The sequence below is a fragment of the Myotis myotis genome, unplaced genomic scaffold, assembly GCF_014108235.1.
Source record: "Myotis myotis isolate mMyoMyo1 unplaced genomic scaffold, mMyoMyo1.p scaffold_m19_p_3, whole genome shotgun sequence".
In the NCBI taxonomy this organism is placed as follows: domain Eukaryota; kingdom Metazoa; phylum Chordata; class Mammalia; order Chiroptera; family Vespertilionidae; genus Myotis; species Myotis myotis.
The window spans coordinates 37639153-37658185 of NW_023416335.1; the positions used below are offsets into that span (position 1 = coordinate 37639153).

The 19033-nt window shown below is 44.5% G+C and overlaps 1 protein-coding gene across 3 annotated transcripts in view; it reads right to left on the reverse strand.

Moving 5' to 3' along the window:
- The window catches only part of CLYBL (citramalyl-CoA lyase), a 240574-nt gene extending 222485 nt beyond the window's left edge, over positions 1 to 18089 (reverse strand). For all 3 annotated transcript variants that reach the window (XM_036300735.1, XM_036300733.1, XM_036300734.1), the window contains exon 1: positions 18025 to 18089. In XM_036300735.1, coding sequence (XP_036156628.1) covers positions 18025 to 18083 — 59 coding nt within the window. In that variant the 5' untranslated portion in view covers positions 18084 to 18089. The remainder of the gene's footprint in view (positions 1 to 18024) is intronic.
- Between the last annotated feature and the right edge of the window lie 944 nt (positions 18090 to 19033).

Consider the following 19033-nt stretch of genomic DNA (forward strand, 5'->3'; position numbering starts at 1 on the left):
TTACCCATGGTCAACTGTGGTCCAAAAATATAAAATGGAAAGAAAATTCCAGAAATAAACAATTCATAAGTTTTAAACTGTTCTGAGCAGCATGATGAAATCTGCCATCATCCCACTCCATCCCACCCAGGACAGGAATCACCCCTTCGTCCAGGGTATCCAGGCTGTATAGGCTGGCTGCCCACCCATTAGCCACTTAATAGCCATCTTGGTTATAGGATCGACTGCTGTGGTACCCTGGTGCTTGTGTTCAAGTCACCCTTATAGTGGCCTAATGCTACGTCCCAATGTCTACACCATTCACCTCCATCATCCCATTACATAGGTACTGCATCCTCACCCATCATCACAAGAAGGGCGAGTGCGGTACTAAAGATATTTTGAGAGAGACCACATTCACATAATTTTTACTATAGTATATTGCTATAATTGTTCTGATTATCTACTGTTGTTAATCTCTTACTATGCCTAATTTATAAATTAAACTTTATCACAAGTATGTATGTGTAGGAAAAAAACATAATATATATAGGGTTTGACTACTAGGAATATATCCCAAGAAACCAGAAACGCCAATCAGAAAGGATATATGCACCCCTATGTTCATAGCAGCACAATTCACCATAGCTAAGATTTGGAAACAGCCTAAGTGCCCATCAGCAGATGAGTGGATTAGAAAACTGTGGTACATATACACAATGGAATACTATACTGCGGTAAAAAAAAAAGGGAACTCTTGCCTTTTGCAACAGCATGGATGGAACTGGAGAGCATTATGCTAAGTGAAATAAGCCAGTCAGAGAAAGATAAATACCACATGATCTCACTCATTTGTGGATTATAGAGAACAACATAGACTGATGAAAAGGGACAGACTCAAAGACTGAGAAACAGCAATCAGGCTATCAATCCCCAGAAGGAAAGTAGGGGAGGGCGGGGGTAAGGGGAAGAGATCAACCGAAGGACTTGTATACATGTATACAAGCCAAACCAATGGACATGGACAACAGGGGGATGGGAGCATGAGTTTGTGTGTGGGGGGGGAGGTTGGGGGTTAATGGGGGGGATGAGGACACATTTGTAATACCTTAACTAATAATAAATAAATATATATATATATATATATATATATATATATATATATATATATATGGTTTGGTACTATCTGTGGTTTCAGGGCATCTATGGGGGTGTCTTGGAACATATCCCCCATGGATAATGGGGAACTACTATATTTCCCTTTTTTTTTTTTTTTTTTTAAAATATATTTTATTGATTTTTCACAGAGAGGAAGGGAGAGAGATAGAGAGTCAGAAACATCGATGAGAGAGAAACATCAATCAGCCGCCTCCTGCACATCTCCCAGTGGGGATGTGCCCGCAACCCAGGTATATGCCCCCGACCGGAATCGAACCTGGGACCTTTTAGTCCGCAGGCCGACGCTCTATCCACTGAGCCAAACCGGTTTCGGCCTATATTTCCCTTTTGACATGCACTGTTTATTGATGTTCTTATGAGCCAAGCACCATGTCCAGCATTCAGTACATCATCTCAATTCTAACCACTCTCTGTGGTAAGTATCATGAGCCCCTTTTACAGAAAGCAAAGTAAAAGGAGCTGGCTAGTAAATGGCATGGCCAGGGCTCTGGCTCAGGTCTGTGTGACCCTGGGGAATTGCCTCAACATTGCTTTCTTTGCTTGAGGAAACAAGATGCTGAGTAGAAGGGGCAAGACCAGACATTCCTGGGAAGGTACTTTAAAGATGCTAAGCTGAGGACGGAAATGAAACAATTTGTATACAGTGGGGCCTTGACTTACGAGTGTCCTGACTAACGAGTTTTTCAAGATATGAGCCGTCTCTCGGCCGAATTTTTGCTTTGAGTTGCGAGCTAAAATTCGGGTTACGAGCCAGCATCAGATACCCCACCGCTAGTTGGCGCAGCGAACGTCACAGTGAACGCCACAACATCAGCCCAGCATCACGTGTCTCACTCGTTCACTGTTGATTTGACATACGAGTAATTTGAGTTACGAACTCTGTCACGGAACGAATTAAACTCGTAAGTCAAGGCCCCACTGTATTTAAAAATAGTTTGGAGGAAAACACAATGAGATACCACTTCACGCCCTCTAGGATGTCTATAGTCAAAACTAATGGAAAATAACTAATTTTGGCAAGGAGCAGAGAAATTAGAACGCTTGTGCATTGTCAATGAAATGTAAATTGGTGAAGCCACTGTGGAAAACAGTTTGTTGGTTGCTCAGAAAGTTAAACATAAAATTGCCATATGACCCAACAATTCCATTCCTAGGTATACACCCAAAAAAACTGGAAACAGGTACTCAAACACTTGAATGTTCATAATGGGACCATTCACAACTGTCACAAGGTGGAAACAACCCAAATGTTCATCAAATGACGAATAGATAAAGAGAATATATTCTATATCTACAATGGAATACTATTCAGCCATAAAAGGGAATGAAATACTAATAGATTCTACAACATGGATGAGCCTTGAAAACATTATGCTAAGTAAAAGAAGCCAGTCACAAAAGGCCACATACTGTATGATTCCATTAGATGAAATATCCAGAATAGGTACATGCATAGAGACACAAAGCAGACTGACTAGTGGTTGCCAGGGGTGGGGGGGAGGAGGGAATGGGGAGTGACTGCTAACAGGTACAGGATTTTCCTTTGGAGTGAGGAAAATGTCTTGGAACTAGATAAGGATTATAGTTGTACAACATTGTAAATGTACTAAATTGTACACTTTAAAATGGTTAAGTTATGTGCATTTTACCTCAATTTTTAAAAAATGACTTAGGAGGGGTACAGTAGATATAAAAGAACCTTTTCCACAATGGTCCAGATGAGAGGTGACCATTAGGGTGGTGGCAGTGGAGACCAAGTGAAAGGGGCAGATCCAGGAGGGATATTTGGAGGCAGACTCAACAAATCTTGAAAACAGAATATATATGGTAATTAGAGGCCCGGTGCATGACAATTCATACATTGGGGGGTCCCTCAGCCCAGCCTGCACTCTCTCGTAGTGCAGGACCCCTCGGGGATGTCCGCCTGCTGAGGAGCGGGCCTAAGACAGCAGGTGGACATCCTCCAAGGGGTCCTTAGCGCTGCCGTGAGCCTGGCTTCTGGCTGAGCGACGCTCCCCCTATAGGAGCGCACTGACCACCAGAGGCAGGTCAGTGCGTGTCATAGCAACCGGCCGTTCCGCCATTCGGTCGATTTGCAAATTAGGGTTTTATTAAATAGGATATTTATGCAGGCCGCATGTAACATGGGAGGCGATGAGGAAGGTGAGGCAGACAGGAGGCAGCCAATTGGACAGGTACTCCAAAAGCTCAAACCTGAATCTAGGAGAGTGGGTGTGGTAAGCAGAATAATGGCTCCCCAGAGAGGTCCATGCCCTAACTCCCAGAGCCTGTGAATACGTTAGGTTACATGGCAAAGTGGAATTAGACTTGCAGATCAAATTAGGATTGCTAATCAGCTGCCCTTGGGATGGGAGATCAGCCTGGATGATTTAGGTAGGCTCAATATAAACACAAATGTTCTTAGAAGTGAGAGAGGGAGGCAGAAGACAGAGAACCACAAAGATGGCAGCAAGAAAAGAATTCAACTGGCTTTGCTGGCTTTGGAGGCAGAGAAAAGGCCACGAGCCAAGAATGTGGACAGCCTCCAGAGCCGGAAAAGGCAAGGAAATGGATTCTCCTGTGGAGCCTCCAAAAAGGAACACAGCCCGTTGAGACCTGCTTCAGACTCCTGACTTCCAGAAGTGTCAGATAATAAATTGGTGTTGTTTTAAGCCTCTCGTTTGTGGCAATCTGTTACAGCAGCAAGAGAAAACTAATACCATAGGGAAGCGTTGACAACTGAAGGGGAAACTCAACAGACCTGGCAACAGATGGGGTGTGGGTGGGAAGGAGATGAAGGCATCAAAGTCAACGCGGACTTCTGATCCTAGATCACCTTAATGAAGAAAAGGTGGCAAGAGCCATTAGGAGGCTTGGGGCTTCAGAGGAAAAGAGAGACAGGGCTGCTGTTTGCGAGGACCGGGGAAGGATGGCTTCCAGGAGGAAGTGGCATTTGCAAGGAGCCCGGATGAATGGGCAGAACCTGAAGGATAAGGTGGGAGAAAGCGTGTGAGCAAATTAGAGGGGGAGAGGGCTGAGAGGGTACAAGGAACAGTGAGCGTTCTGGTTGAATGGCGCAAGGTGAACAGCACTGGGAGAGATGTTGAAAAGGTGGGCGATGGGTGAGAAGGCCTGTGCATAATACCCTGAGGGATCAAGACTTCATGCAGCAGACAGCTGGAGGACAGCAGGGAATTTGCACTGGGTAAGGGTCTGATAACACGATTGGAGTCCACTTTAGCAAGCTTAGAGTCAGTAAGAAGGAGTGTGTGGGTGGCAGTGGGGTGGGGGTAGGTTCTAAGGCAGGGGTGGGCAAACTTTTTGACTCCAGGGCCACAATGGGTTCTTAAACTGGACTCAGAAGAAGGAGCTGCGGCCGTGTTTCCCGACGTTGCCATGTTAACACTGCTGCTGGTGAAGGAGCGGAGGGGAGAGCAAGAGAACCCTCCGCTCTTTCGGCTCCGCGGGCCGGATAGAACAGCCCGGCCCGCAGGCCGTAGTTTGCCCACGACTGTTCTAAGGTAATACTTCTCTCCAGTCTCAGGCATGTCACCAGGTCACCTGGTAAACCCTGACTGCTCTACAGCACCAGGAAGACACTGATGCTCCACATTCACAGCCTGGGCCTTTGCCCAGAGGTTGGGGGTGGAGGAACACCACGACCCGCTCTATGTCCACAGTTGCTTCCCTGGTAGAGGATAAATTCTCTTTACTGGCCCGACTCCTCTGCAGGTAAGGCATGTACAGAAAGCATTCGTTAAAACGTACTATATTTGAGTGGGTATACACATGACATTAGCACATGCTGGGTTCCTCACATTCACTGGCTCACTAGGTGGACTGCTGACCACGGGCCCTCAGAGCACTGTGCTCCAAGCACTGGGGCATCTGTGGGTCAGCATGAGGCCACTAGGAGGGCAGGAGAAACACAGGCTGCCACCTGAACTGGGAGCTTGAACAGAGCACCTGGCAGCAGCCCCTGATGCAGGGAGAGCAGTGACGGAGGCACCTCTGACCTGGAGGACCTAAAGGATGAGGAAGAATAACGCACAGACAAAAACACCTTCCACGGCGGCAGGAGGAGTTCAAATTACCTGAGTGCAAACTGCACCCTTAAGTTTGGGGGAGGCAGAGCTATTATCTTCACTCTCTGGTCAAACAGAGCTGAAAGGGACCAAAATAATTCAAAGCTCAAAAAGCCATGTTTGGTGTTTCTGAATTCTCCAAATTCCTTTCAGATTATGGAATGCAAACTGGAAGGAGGCATCTAGTCCAGCCTCCTTGTTTTAACTGTGAGAAAAATAAAGCTCAATTTAGACGAGGCCCTTGAACAAGGTCAAGGACCAAATGCAGGATCAGCACTGGACTAGCACCGCACAGTATTTACCCCGGATCTTCCTGCTTATGCCAGAGAATTAGTAACTTGATTCTGTGAATGGTTACTCCTTTTGAAATTTGTAAGAAAAACCTGAATAGCGCCAATAGGGATATTAAACCAATTCTGATTTTTAGGATCTTGAATAAATTTCTACTTAAATCTGTACTAAAAGCATTTTCCTGAAGACAGAAATCATACTCATTGGTATAAAGATGTTATCACCATTTCAAAAACATCCATTTTCGATTCTAAACCTTAGCATCAGGTTTCTGAGCCATAGGGTGGAAACAATCCAAATGTCCACTGATGGATGAAAGGGGGGGGGGGAAGGAGGGGGAATGAAGTACATACACAGAATAAAATATTATTCAGCCTTTAAGAGTAAGGAAATTCGGATACATACAACAACATGAATAAACCTTGAGGACATTATGCTAAGTGAAATAAAAGACAAATATTGCATGATTCCAGTTATATGAGAATACAGAATAGTCGAATTCATAGAGACAGAAAGGAGAACAGTAGTTACTGGGGCTGAGGGGAGGAGACAATGGGGAGCTATTGTTCAATGGGTACAGAGTTTGTTTACGATGATGAAAAAGTTCTGGAGGTGGATGGTGGTGATGGTTGTACAACAATTAAAACAACTTAATGCCACTGAACTGTAGACTTAAAAATGGTTAAACTGATGAAAGTATGTTATATATATTTTACTACAATAAAAAGGGTACCAATCCTCCAAAAAACTATCTTAAATACTTCATTTCCTACATTTGTTGGGTGTTTTTTGTTGTTGTTTTTTTCATTCAGCAAATCTACACTTGACACTTACTATGTGCCAGACAGTATGGTATAAAGGAATAAAGGTTGGGATAAACTGGCCAAGTCCCTGCTCTCGTGAACATTTTGGGCGGTGGGGGTAGGATGCAGACAGACTAACAGATAAATGTACAATGTCAGGTGGAAGTGAGTGCAATGGAAAAATCATTTGGCAGAGTGAGGGAGAAGAGAGTGCAGAGGCTGATGGGGAGAGGGGTGCTGTGATTACAGGGTGGCTGGGAAAGAATCCTCCCATGAGTAACATCTGAGCAAAGACTTGAAGGGGCAGAGTGCTGCAGGCAGGGGACCCAGCTCTGTAAAGGAAGGGGTAATGGGATGGAGCAGGTGATAGGAGGCCTGGAACACAGAGCCACTTCTTGTTTCTCATAAACTTTTCAAAGGACAGTCGGTTAGTACAGAAGTATTTCCTCTACCATCTATGTGTCTTTCATTTGTGGTAAAAATGATCAGGAAAACCAACTCCTATACCTTACGCTAATAGGCATGTTTGTAAGGAGACAATTTACATCTCCCATTGCTACTAATTTACATCTTCCATTGCTAGAGCGCCCTCTAGTGTCTCTGTATGAAAATAGCACTTGGCTTGAATTTTTTTTCCCCCCTTAATTTTTTTTTTGTATTTGGCCAAAAAATAAAGAGGGCATATCCTCCCTCTCACAAAAAATACTGAGACTAATTAAGGATACAATTCAAGTGTGAGTGCTTTAAAATAAGCCTGCACTACTTGTAAAGTGATACAATGTATATATGCGCAATGATGTTTTCAAATGACCATATCAACTTTAAAAAGGTTCAAAGAGAGGCCCTTATTTTAATAATATACAACTTTTCAGCATTGTAGAACTTTCAGTTAAACAGCAAACACCATCTACCACTAAACTGTGACCCTAATTTTACTGGGGGTGGCAAGTAGAATAATAAAGTTAAAAAAAAAAAAAAGGTGCTGTCTTTTAAAATTTTAAATATCCTGCACTTGCACTTACACAGCACTAGAGTGACTACCTTCTCAGTCAGAATATAGTGCAGAGAAACTGTTAGACAGTCTTGCCCATACCAAGCGTCCTGGTGAAATAGAATCCTTGCTGCTCACGGAAATTGGCTTTGTTCCTTTGTTTTGAAATCTGGCGCCTTTGTTAATACAAAAGCCTAGCTAAGAGGAAGATGCTACATGTGGTGTAGCTCTGAAGAGAACTTGCAGGAAAGGTAAAACTTCATGGCTGTTTACAGAAACACCTTGTAGCTAGTCAGTGTGACAGCAGAGGCCTCAGAGGGAAAAGCCACCAGGGGCTGACAGCCGGGGGAGGGGTTCTTTCCAGGCCTGGAGCTGCCTGCTGTGTAACCAACAAGACAGTCTGCTTCCTGTACTGTGAGTAGGCCTGCTGATGCCAAGGAAAATGGGCAAATAAGCCTCCACAAAACATACTGGAATCCAGGTATCTTATCTCCTGAATTTCTGGAGGGTGATTTGACAACAAGCATCTAAAGGCTTCAAATGTCTATACCCACTGATCCAGCAAGTTCACATGCAGAAATTTACCTCCAAGGACACAAGTAAGGGTAGCCAAATTTGGGTATAGGGACACTTATCTCTGTACTTCTAAGAAAAAATAGGAAATAGACCAAATGAACAACTGTGGTTATACACAAACAAATACAAGTAAGTATGAGAGTTGTGGAATAATAGTGAACATCAGTGATCCAAGTTAACATTCTAAACTTTAACCAAAACATAAAAGCCAAGCAACTGCCCAGCCAGCATGGCTCAGTGGTAGAGCGTCAATCAACCTACGAACCAGGAGGTCACAGTTCAATTCTCTGCCCGGGTTTTGGGCTCGATCCCCAGTGTGGGGCATGCAGGAGGCAGCCGATCAATGATTCTCACTCATCATTGATGTTTCTATCTCTCTCTCCATCCCCTCCTCTCTGAAATCAGTAAAAAATATATATATTAAAAAATCACAATACCAAAAAATCATTTTATAAACTCAAACCCATTCTTTGTTTTTAAATTGAATTTACTGGGGTGACATTGGTTTGCAAAACCATACAGTGTTCAAGTGTACAACTCAATAAAACATCATCTGCACACTGCAACATGCGCCCAAAGCAAAGTCTCTTTCCTGCCCCATTCCCTGCCCCCTCCCACCTTTGCCCACCTCCACCTACTCCCCACCCCCTTTTCCTCTGGCTAACACCACACTGTTGTCCATGTTTGTGTGTGTGTGTGTGTGTGTGTGTGTGTGTGTGTGTTGCTTAATCCCTTCACCTTCAAACCCATTCTTGATCAAAACTCTAAGCTGAGATGACTTCAGCAAAATTGCAGAGAAAGGACTTTCAAAAATCCTACCCTCCATAAAAATAATAAAATATTTACCAGCATTGTCAGAATCAACTTTTTTCAGAACTCTAGAAATTAACCAGTCTTACAGCAATCTGGAAGCATTTACTGAACATGGATGAACAGCAAACTATGTGAGTTTTTTTAACTTACCCTACGCCTCCTCTCCCCAATTTGATGGTAGCCTTGAAAATCAACAGCCACAATCACCTGAAAACCGGCAGCCTGGCAGCCACTGGAGGAGGCAGGGCAGGATTAGAGCTCTTTCGAAGCCCCATTCCCAGAGAACTGTCACTATTTGAGCTGTCTGGTGGTTCCCTGGAAGACCCCACTTGCAAAATTGACCTGAGTTGGAGCTCAAAAAGTGAAAACAGCATTTTCTCTGAGGGCGTTTATTGAAAACAATCAGAAGCAATTATCTAACATCACAGCTACCTGAGATGGTGGTTAACAATTGGTGCAAAAACAGACTAACCAAAAAGCTTAGTAGGAAAATCTGGAGAATGAGATATCCATAGTAAATCTAAAATGACATGCACAATTATAGGGCTGCTGCTAGCAGATTCACTTTAAAAGAAATACTAAGGAAAGTTCTTCAGGCTGAAAATAAGTGATCCCATAATTCAAATTCAAATTCACACACACACACACACAGCAATATGTAATTATAAGACACAGTATAAATGCATATTTTTGCTTTCTTCTCTTACCTAATTTAAAAAACAAAGGTATAAAAGAATACTGTATAAACTGTATTAGGCCTTTAACATACAGAAATGTAATATATTTCCCAATAATAACACAAAAGAGGTGGGTGGGAGCAAAGATGTCCTGGGCTACAGAAATGGCACCAGATGGCAACTCAAATCCACAAGAACAAATGAAGAGAATCAGAAATAGATTATTATAACAAATATACTATAAAGTATTCTATCTAATAAAAGAGAAACATGGTAATTAGCGTACGTCCGCTACCCTTCCCATTGGCTAATCAGCGAGATATGCAAATTAACTGCCAGCCAAGATGGCGGCCAGTAGCCAGGCAGCTTGAAGCGAACATGAGGCTTGCTTGCTTCAGTGACAGAGGAAACCAACATTCTCCGCCTGCCTTGCCGGCCTCTGAGCTTGCAGTTTGAAACACTGTTACAAATATAGAAGCTAAACAAAACCCCAGAAACCTGCTTTCAGCGAGCCAGGATCTCAGAGCTGGAGTTGATACAGTGTTTCGATTATAGAACACAAACAAACCAGATACCTGCTTTCAGCAGCACAGGCCTCAGAGCTGGAGCCAGAGCTAAAGCTGGCCCAGAATAAAAAATAAAAAAAAAATTTTAAAAAAAGGAGCAGTTGGGAGCTTCCGTCACCCGACAGCCTGAAAACAGCCCTCAGCCCCTTACCCAGACTGGCCAGGAACCCCATTGGGGACCCCCACCCTGAAGGGTGTGTGACCAGCTGCAAACAGCCATCATCCCCTCACCCAGGCTGGCCAGGCACCCCAGTGGGGACCCCCACCCTGATCCAGGACACCCTTCAGGGCAAACCAGCCGGCCCCCACACGTGCACCAGGCCTCTATCCTATATAGTAAAAGGGTAATATGCCTCCCAGAACCGGGATCAGCGTGACAGGGGGCAGCGCCCAAACCCCCTGATCGCCCTGCGGCTCTGTGTGTGACAGGGGGCGGGGCCACAACCTCCCTATCCACCCTGCTCTGTTCGTGACAGGGGAAGGCGCTCCAACCCCCTGATCAGCCCTGCTCTGTGCCTGATAGGGGGGAGCTCCCCAACCCCCTGATCGACCTGCAGCTCTGTGTGTGACAGGGCGCAGCGCCCCAACCCCCTGATCGGCCCTGCTCTGTGGGTGAAAGGGAGCAGTGCCCCAACCCCCTGATTGGCCCTGCTCTGTGTGTGACAGGGGGCAGCGCCCCAACCCCCCAATCGGCCCTACCCTGAGCGTGACTGAGGGTGGCATCTCAACCTCCCGATCCGCCCTGCTCTGTGCATGACAGGGAGTGGCGCCCCAACTCCCCAATCGGCCCTGCTCTGAGCCCGACCAGGGGCTGCACCTAGGGATTGGGCCTGCCCTCTGCCACCCGGGAGCAGGCCTAATCCAGCAGGTCGTTATCTCCCCTGGGGTCCCAGACTGCGAGAGGGCACAGGCCGGGCTGAGGGACCCCCGCTTCCCCCCCCCCGAGTGCACAAATTTTTGTGCACCGGGCCTCTAGTATATATATATATATATATGTATGTTTATATATATATGTTTATATATAGTATGTGTGTATGTGTACTTCCATCTCCTTTCCTATGTTTCTTTAAAAGAGATAAAATTATATAATAACTACAACAATATATTACCAAGTTTACAAACATATATAAATATAATGTGTATAGCAATAATGCCACAAAAAAAGAAAGGGGGACAAAACTATATAGAAGTAACATTTCTCTATCTTCTAGAAGTAAGTATAAATCAAAAGTAGGTTCCAATAAACTAAGATATATATGGTAACGTACAAGCAATGAAATATTATCCAGTCATAAAAAGTGCTTAAGTTCTGATACATGCTACAACATGGATGAATCTTGAAAACACTATGCTAAGTAAACTAAGCCAGAAATGAAAGGACAAATATTATATAATTCCACTTAAATGAAATATCTAGAAAAGACAAAGTCAGAGAGATGGAAATAGATTAGAGATTACCAGGTACTGAAGAAGGAGGAGTTATTGCTTCATGGGTATAGAATTTCTGTTTGGAGTGACAAAAAAAAAATTGGAAATAGAGGGTGGTGATCGTTACACAAGAGTATGAATTTAATAATGCCACTAAGTGGTACACTGAAAATGTTTAAAATGGCAAGGCTATGTCTATTTTACCACAATTTTAAAAAATGTATATGGTAAGCCCCCCAAAAATGTATATGGTAACCACTAAAAAAAAACCTCACCAAACTTTAAAAACAGTTAAAATATCATTAAAAAAAATTGAAAATATTACATTAGAAAATATTAACTTAAAACAAAAGAAAGCAGCAAAGAGGGAATAAAGAAACAAAAAGGACATGAGACATATGTACAGGGTGGGGCAAAAGTAGGTTTACATTGTTTGTATGGAAAATGATACAATAATTAATAAATAACAATACAAGAATAAACTGTGTTTTGCATACTCACAACTGTAAACCTACTTTTGCCCCACCCTCTATACATGTATGAGAAACCAATACCAAATAAACACATTACAAAAAAGGAAAACTACAGACCAATATCTGCCATGAACATAGATATAAAACTCTCAATAAAAATATTAGCAAATAAAATCCAGCAATGTATAAAAACAGTTATAGCCCCAGCTGGCTTGGCTCGGTGGATAGAGCGTCAGCCTGCAGACTGAAGGGTCATGGGTTCGATTCTGGTCAAGGGCATATGCCTGGGTTGCGGGCTCAATCCCCAGTGAGGGGTGTGCAGGAGGCAGCCAATCAATGATTCTCTCTCATCATTGATGTTTTATCTCTCTCTCTCTCTCTCTCTCTCTCTCTCTCTCTCTCTCCCCCCCCCCCCTCCTCTCTGAAATGACTAAAAAAATTTAAAAAATAAAAAGAGTTATACACATGACCAAGGGGATTTATTCCAAGTATACAAGGCTGGTTCAACATTCAAAAGTCATTAGTGTAATCTGCCACATCAACAAGCTAAAAAGCAAAAATTATATGATCATATCATATCAATTGATGCAGAAAAGGAACTTAACAAAATCCAACACCCTTTATGACAAAACACACACACACACACACACACACACACACAAAACAAACAACTGTCAGCAAACTGTAGATTAAAAAAATCTACATCACAGCTAAGTCAGACTTATTGGTGGGAAACAGGATGCTTTCCCTAAGATTGGGAACGAGGGAGTAATGTCCCCTCTCATCACTTGTATTTAGCATCATACTGGAACCACTATCTATATATATAAAAGGATAAGCAACCGTTCGACTGTCCAGGAGGTATAACGTGCAGTGACCACCAGGGGGCAGATGCTCAATGCAGGAGATGCCAAGCTGCGGTGACTTGGCAGTGGCAGTTCTCGGGTGATGCACCCGGGAACCAGACAGGAGGGAGCCCAATTCTTCACAGGGCCGTGTGATTCCACCTTCTGCCGTGGTTTATGTTGTTGCTGGGACATTGTCGGGCCCCAAATCTGGTTTACTGCACACTTGTGTTTGCATTCCACACCCTGTACGACACCAACTTTGCAGAGTGCCCTCTTGCACTCTGGGACCCCTTGGGGGATGTCAGAGAGCCAGTTTCAACCCAATCCCCGCAGGCCAGGCCAAGGGACCCCAGCTGTCAGAGGGACACCACCCCCCCTCCCTCACTCTGCAGATGCCCTTCGAGCCGAGGCACTGTCATCCCAGGTGCAACCAGCCGGGGAAGGACCACGGAAGGTTGGCTCCAGGGTGTGTCCAGCCTGTCTCGCCCAGTCCCACCCCGCCAGCCACCTTCTAATTAATTTCCTTTCAATGTGCATGAATCCGTGCATCGGGCTACTAGTCTAGTGCAATAAGAAAAGAAATACAAGGTATACACATTGGGAAGAAAAAAAACACCTGTCTTTGTTTGCAAATGACATGACTATCAATGTAGAATTAACAAAAAATAATTCATGAAATTAATAACTGATTATGGCAAACTTGCAGGACACAAAATTAATATTTAAAAAGTCTATTGCTTTCCTATATACCAGCAACGAACAATTGAAATTTGAAATTTAACACACAATATAATTTACTATAGCACCCTCAAATATGAAATACTTAGGCATAAACCTAACAAAACATATACAAAATGTATGTGCAGAGAGCTATCCAACTCTGATGAAAGAAATTAACATTTCAATAAATGGAGAGACAGTCCATGTTCAAGGATTGGAAGACTCAGTCTGTTAGGTTAGCAATTATTCCCAACTTAATCTCTGGATTCAATGCAATCCCAAACACATCTCAGCAGGCTATTTTGTGGATGTCAACAAACTGATTATAAAGTTTATGTAGAAAGTAAAAAGATTCAGAATAGCCAATGCAATACAAAAGAGGACTTAAGTTGGCAGTCTGACACCACCGAACGTCAAGACTTAATATAAAGCTAGTCATAAAAACAGCATGATATTGGCAATAGGCATATAGGTCAATATAACCGAATACAGAGGCCAGAAATAGACCCACACAAATATAGTCAACTGATCTTTGACAAAGGGGCAAAGGCAATTTAGTGGAGAAAGGATAGTTTTTTCAACAAATGGGCTGGAACAATTGGATCAATATGCAAAAAAGTGAATTAGATGAACCTTACACCTATTATAAAAATTAACTCTAAATGGACCACAGACCTAAGTATAAAACACGATACTGTAAGACTTCTAAAAGGGGATGTAGGAAAAAATCTATGTAACCTTGGATTGGAAATGAGTTTTTAAATATAACACCAAAAGCATGATCCATGAAAGAAAAAAACTGATATGCCTGATGGTTAAAAAAAGAAAAACTTCTGCTCTATGAAAAGCACCATTAAGAGAATGAAAAGATAAACTACAGACTGGAAGAAAATATTTGCAAATATATATCTGATAAAGGACTCATATCTACAACATGAAAACAATGCTTAAAACTCAACAATAAGAAAAGAACCCAATTAAGAAATAGGAAGAGCTGAATAGATACCTCACCAAAGATACACAGATGATGCTCAACATCAGGCAATTTCAAGTTAAAACAAATTAACATATTAAAACAGTAACATATCTATTAGAATGGCTAAAAAAATTTTTAACTGACAACACTAATTGCTGACAAGGATACGGAGTAACAGAAACATGGCCATCATAGTTGGAATGCAAAATGGAATAGCCACTTTGGAAGACAGCTTGCTACTTTCCTACAAAGCTACATATAGTCTTATCATACAATCATACTTCTAGGTATTTAGGCAATTGATTTGAAACTTATATCCAAAACCTGCACATGAATGTTTATAGCAGCTTTATTCATAATCAATAAAAACTAGAGGTAACCAAAATGTCCTTTAATAGGTACATCTATACCATGGAATATTATCTATATATCTAAAAGCCTAAGCGACCGGCTGACCAAACAACCGGTCAACTGTTCACTATGATGACACACTGATCACCAGGGGGCAGGTGCTCAATGCAGGAACTGCCCCCTGGTGGTCAGTGCACTCCCCCAGCCAACCTCCCTTGACCAGCCAACCTCCCACGGTCCCTCCCCCCAGCCGGCCAGGCTGAGGGTCCCCACCCATGCACGAATTCGTGCACCGGTCCTCTAGTTCAGCAATAAAAGAAAATGAGTTATCATGCCACAAAAAGAGACATGGAGACTCCTTAATACATATAGCTAAGTGAAGGAATGCAATCTAAAAAGGCAAAACTACAGGGTGGGCAAAAGTAGGTGTACAGTCGTAATACAAGTAAGTAATACAATAAACAATAAATAATACAAGAATAAACTGTGTTTTGTATACTCACAAACTGTACCTACTTTTGCCAACCCCTGTATAGAAACAGTAAAATGATCAGTGCTTGCCAGGAGTTTGAGAGGGGGGGGTGGATGAATAAGTGAAGCACAGGTGAATTTTTAGGGAAGTAAAACTATTCTGTATGATACTGTTATGGTAGATACATGAAATTATGCATTTGCCATAACCCAAAGAACTTTATAGCAAAAAGAGTGAGCCTTAATGCATGCAATTAAAAAAATCATTTGGGAGGTAGGGGGATCCCAGGAAAGAATGCAGACCGTGACAAGAGAATCTAACTGTAGTACAAATATATGGAACGACCTCATTGAAGGGAATGGGAGAAAAAGGTGCTAACCTAACTGACTTTGGAAATGAGTAGAGTCTGTAAGACTAAAGGGAAAGGAACCGCACGTAAGCACTGTAATCTAGTTGGTAAAGTCCCCCCGCCCCGATGAAGTATGGTCTAACAATTCAGATATGGCTATGAGAGCACAGTGGGGCCTTAACTTATGAGTGTCCCAACTAACGAGTTTTTTGAGATACCAGCTGTCTCTCTGCTGATTTTTTGCATTGAGTTGATAGAGTAATTTGAGTTAACGAGCTCCTTAACAAGCTCGGTCTCAGAACGAATTAAACTCGTAAGTCAAGGCCCCACTGTATGCTGAAATTAAACAATTAAGTAACTAGATGGCTATGGCGGGATCCAGGTTTCTCACTGTTTGGAGTGAAATTTTACAAATAAGCAAGGGAGAAGGCTAGAATGAGCCAAGTAGTAACGGATTAGAACTGGAGGCTACAGGGTGTCCAAATAAAATGTCTACACACTTTAACACCTGATAGCTCAATTTTGAAAATGAAATGCATTTTAATAAACACTGCCTTTATAATTATTCAAAGTGTGTGTGTGTATATATATATATTTGGGGGGGGCAGCCTATATATGAATTCATGCTTAGCCTAATGTAGATACAGATGGTTACATATAGAAATATTTGTAGATGCGTGAATCTGCATGGGCTGCTACTCACACACATGTCATTAACCCCCTCTATCCGGTAAGGGGGGTTGATGGAAAAGGTACCCTAATAATAGCACACCTAGGAGTGAAAAGCTATGCTTCCCCAACTTGAGGGCAGAGTACATAAATTGAGCAGTGGCCACAGAGAGCAGCAGGGCTGGAGACAGGCTGGGCAGGGAAGCATCAGACAGCACTGCCACAGGGACAATGTTGGAGGGTTGGGAAGAGGAGTCAGGAATGGTCCCGGCCCGTCAGCAATGGTGCTGATGCTCTAAGAACCGGAGGGAAAAGCCAGCAGAAGCATACAGTGCTCTTCACCTCCATGAGCACTGGCTCATGCGACCGAACTTGGGTAGAAATGAAGACTTCTCTAAGCAGGCTTTCCTAAGTTGACGTTTCGCGCCTTCACTTCTCCCATCCCCATGTGTTCTGAAGACACCAGGACGGGAGGGTTTAGCTCAGGGGGTAGCCTCTGGAAAGCAGCCTGCGTGGAGGCCTGCGGCCAGGGCCGTGGTGGGGTGTGCAGGTCTGCTGAGAAGGAGCCGGTGCTCATGGAGGTGAAGAGCACTGTTTGCTAGCACCCAGCACCTTAGAAGTGGGTGGCTGTGTGTGGCCACTGGACCCACTGTTGAACAGGCCCCTTCAGAGGCCAGAAAAGAGACTTCCTGGAAGGGTCTGCATATACACCTCAATGACTCCTCTGGTTCCTGGGCGGGATCCTGAGCCCGGGGCCATGTCCCAGGCCTGGGTGTAGGAAATGGGAAGGGGGGATGCATTCACCTGGTCGGTCTTGGCATGGGACCCTGCTGAGTCAGGAAGCAGGGAGCAAGCAAATGCAAGCACCAAACTCTGAGCCTCAGTTTCCCCATCTTTATAAACACGTCACTGGACTTCACATGGTGGCCAAGGAAGCAAATGAGATAAGGTGTATTCAGGCACGTGGTAGACCAACGGTTCCCAAAGTGTGGTCCGAGGACACCTGAGGGGTCCCCGAGACCCTACCCTCTGAAAGGGTCTAGGAGGGCTTCCCTTTTCCAACAAGTATCTGCATTTATGTGAGATTGGAATTTCCTTGCAAATTTCCCCCAGAACAGCTGATATGAGAATTGTCCTTTATTAAACCAAAGAGGTTTTCAAAAATATAAAACCATGCCACTCTTCTTACTTTAAAGATGTGTGTGCGTGCGTGTGTGTGTGTGTGTGTGTGTGTGTGTAGTTATAGTTACAGTTATTTATACGTTAATACTAATGGGTTTGTTATTTTTAAATAGATACTTTTAAAGTGTTTTAATTCCTCACATACTAAAAATCAAGATACGAGCAAAAGCTCTTAAGGGTCCTCAATAATTTTTCACGTGTAGAGGGGTCCTTAGACCGAGCAGTTTGGGAACCGCCTGCGGCGCACACCAGGGAAGGTGCTCCAGTTCCCTAGGTGAGCAGCTGGGGTGACGCCGGGACCCTTTACGGAACCTCCGCGCGTTCACCGCCCGCATTAGTGGGGAGGCTGGTTAGTTTTCCCGGGCTGACAGACCGAACGTCTGCACCCACGTTCCGGGTCTGCACCCACGTTCCGGGTCTGCACCCACGTCCCACAGGCAGGGCGAGCAGGGGCGACCTTGGCAGACAGAGGTCGGCCGGCGCACGGCGGCGCCCAGCGCTCCAGCCCCGCCGGGGCGCCCACCAGGGCTCGGGAAAACCCGTCGGGCCGCGGGCTGAGCCCGGCAGAGCGGCGGGAAAAGGGAACCTGCACTCACAGCCTCGGCAGCGCCGCCGCCGCTCCGCGCGCCGCCCTCCGCAGCAGACGTAGCGCCATCTTCCCCGCGCGCGCGCCGCGCCCCGCCTGTCCGTCCCCCGGCGCCCCGCCCCGAGGCCACGCCCCTTACCCTCCCCGGCGTGGCCACGCCCCTCAGCACCACCTCCCTCGCCGGGCTCAGGCTGCCCCCGACCTCCCTGCCTCTCCGGCTTCTCCGCACGCCCCGCCCAGCCCTGCCAGCCGCGCCCTCCCGGCTGCGCACCTGCTCTCCGCACCTGCCCTGATCAGACCTTCCGGGCAGAGCTGCGGGTGGCTCCTTCTGGAGCAGGTTTTCTGCTGACTGAATCCAACTCTCCCCGTGCTTGTGGGGTTTTCAAGGCGGCTGTTGACACACCTTGCATTTTCTAGCCAGAACAGGACACGTTTTCTAGGAAGGTGGTGTTGTTTTTTGTTTGTGCTAAATATATTTTATTGATTTTTTACAATAAAAATCAGAGGAAGAGAGAGGGATAGAGAGTTAGAAACATCGATCAGCTGCCTCCTGCACACCTCCTACTGGGGATGTGCCCGCAACCCAGGTACATGCCCTTGGCCGGAATCGAACCTGGGACCTTTTAGTCCGCAGGCTAACTCTTTATCCACTGAGCCAAACCTGTTAGGGCGGAAGGTGTTGTTTTTGTTGTTAAAAAATATTGCCTTAAAAAGTTTGTGAGCGTCACCATATGCATGCCTTGGCTAACAATCCATTATGGGAAGTAACTCCAGCGGTTCTCAACCTGTGGGTCGCGCCCCCTTTGGCGGTCGAACAACCCTTTCACAGGGGTTGCCTAAGACCATCCTGCATATCAGATATTTACATTACGATTCATAACAGTAGCAACATTACAGTTATGAAGTAGCAACGAAAATAATTTTATGGTTGGGTCACAACATGAGGAACTGTATTTAAAGGGCCAGAAGGTTGAGAACTACTGAATACTAATAAAGGGTAATATGCTAATTAGACCAGA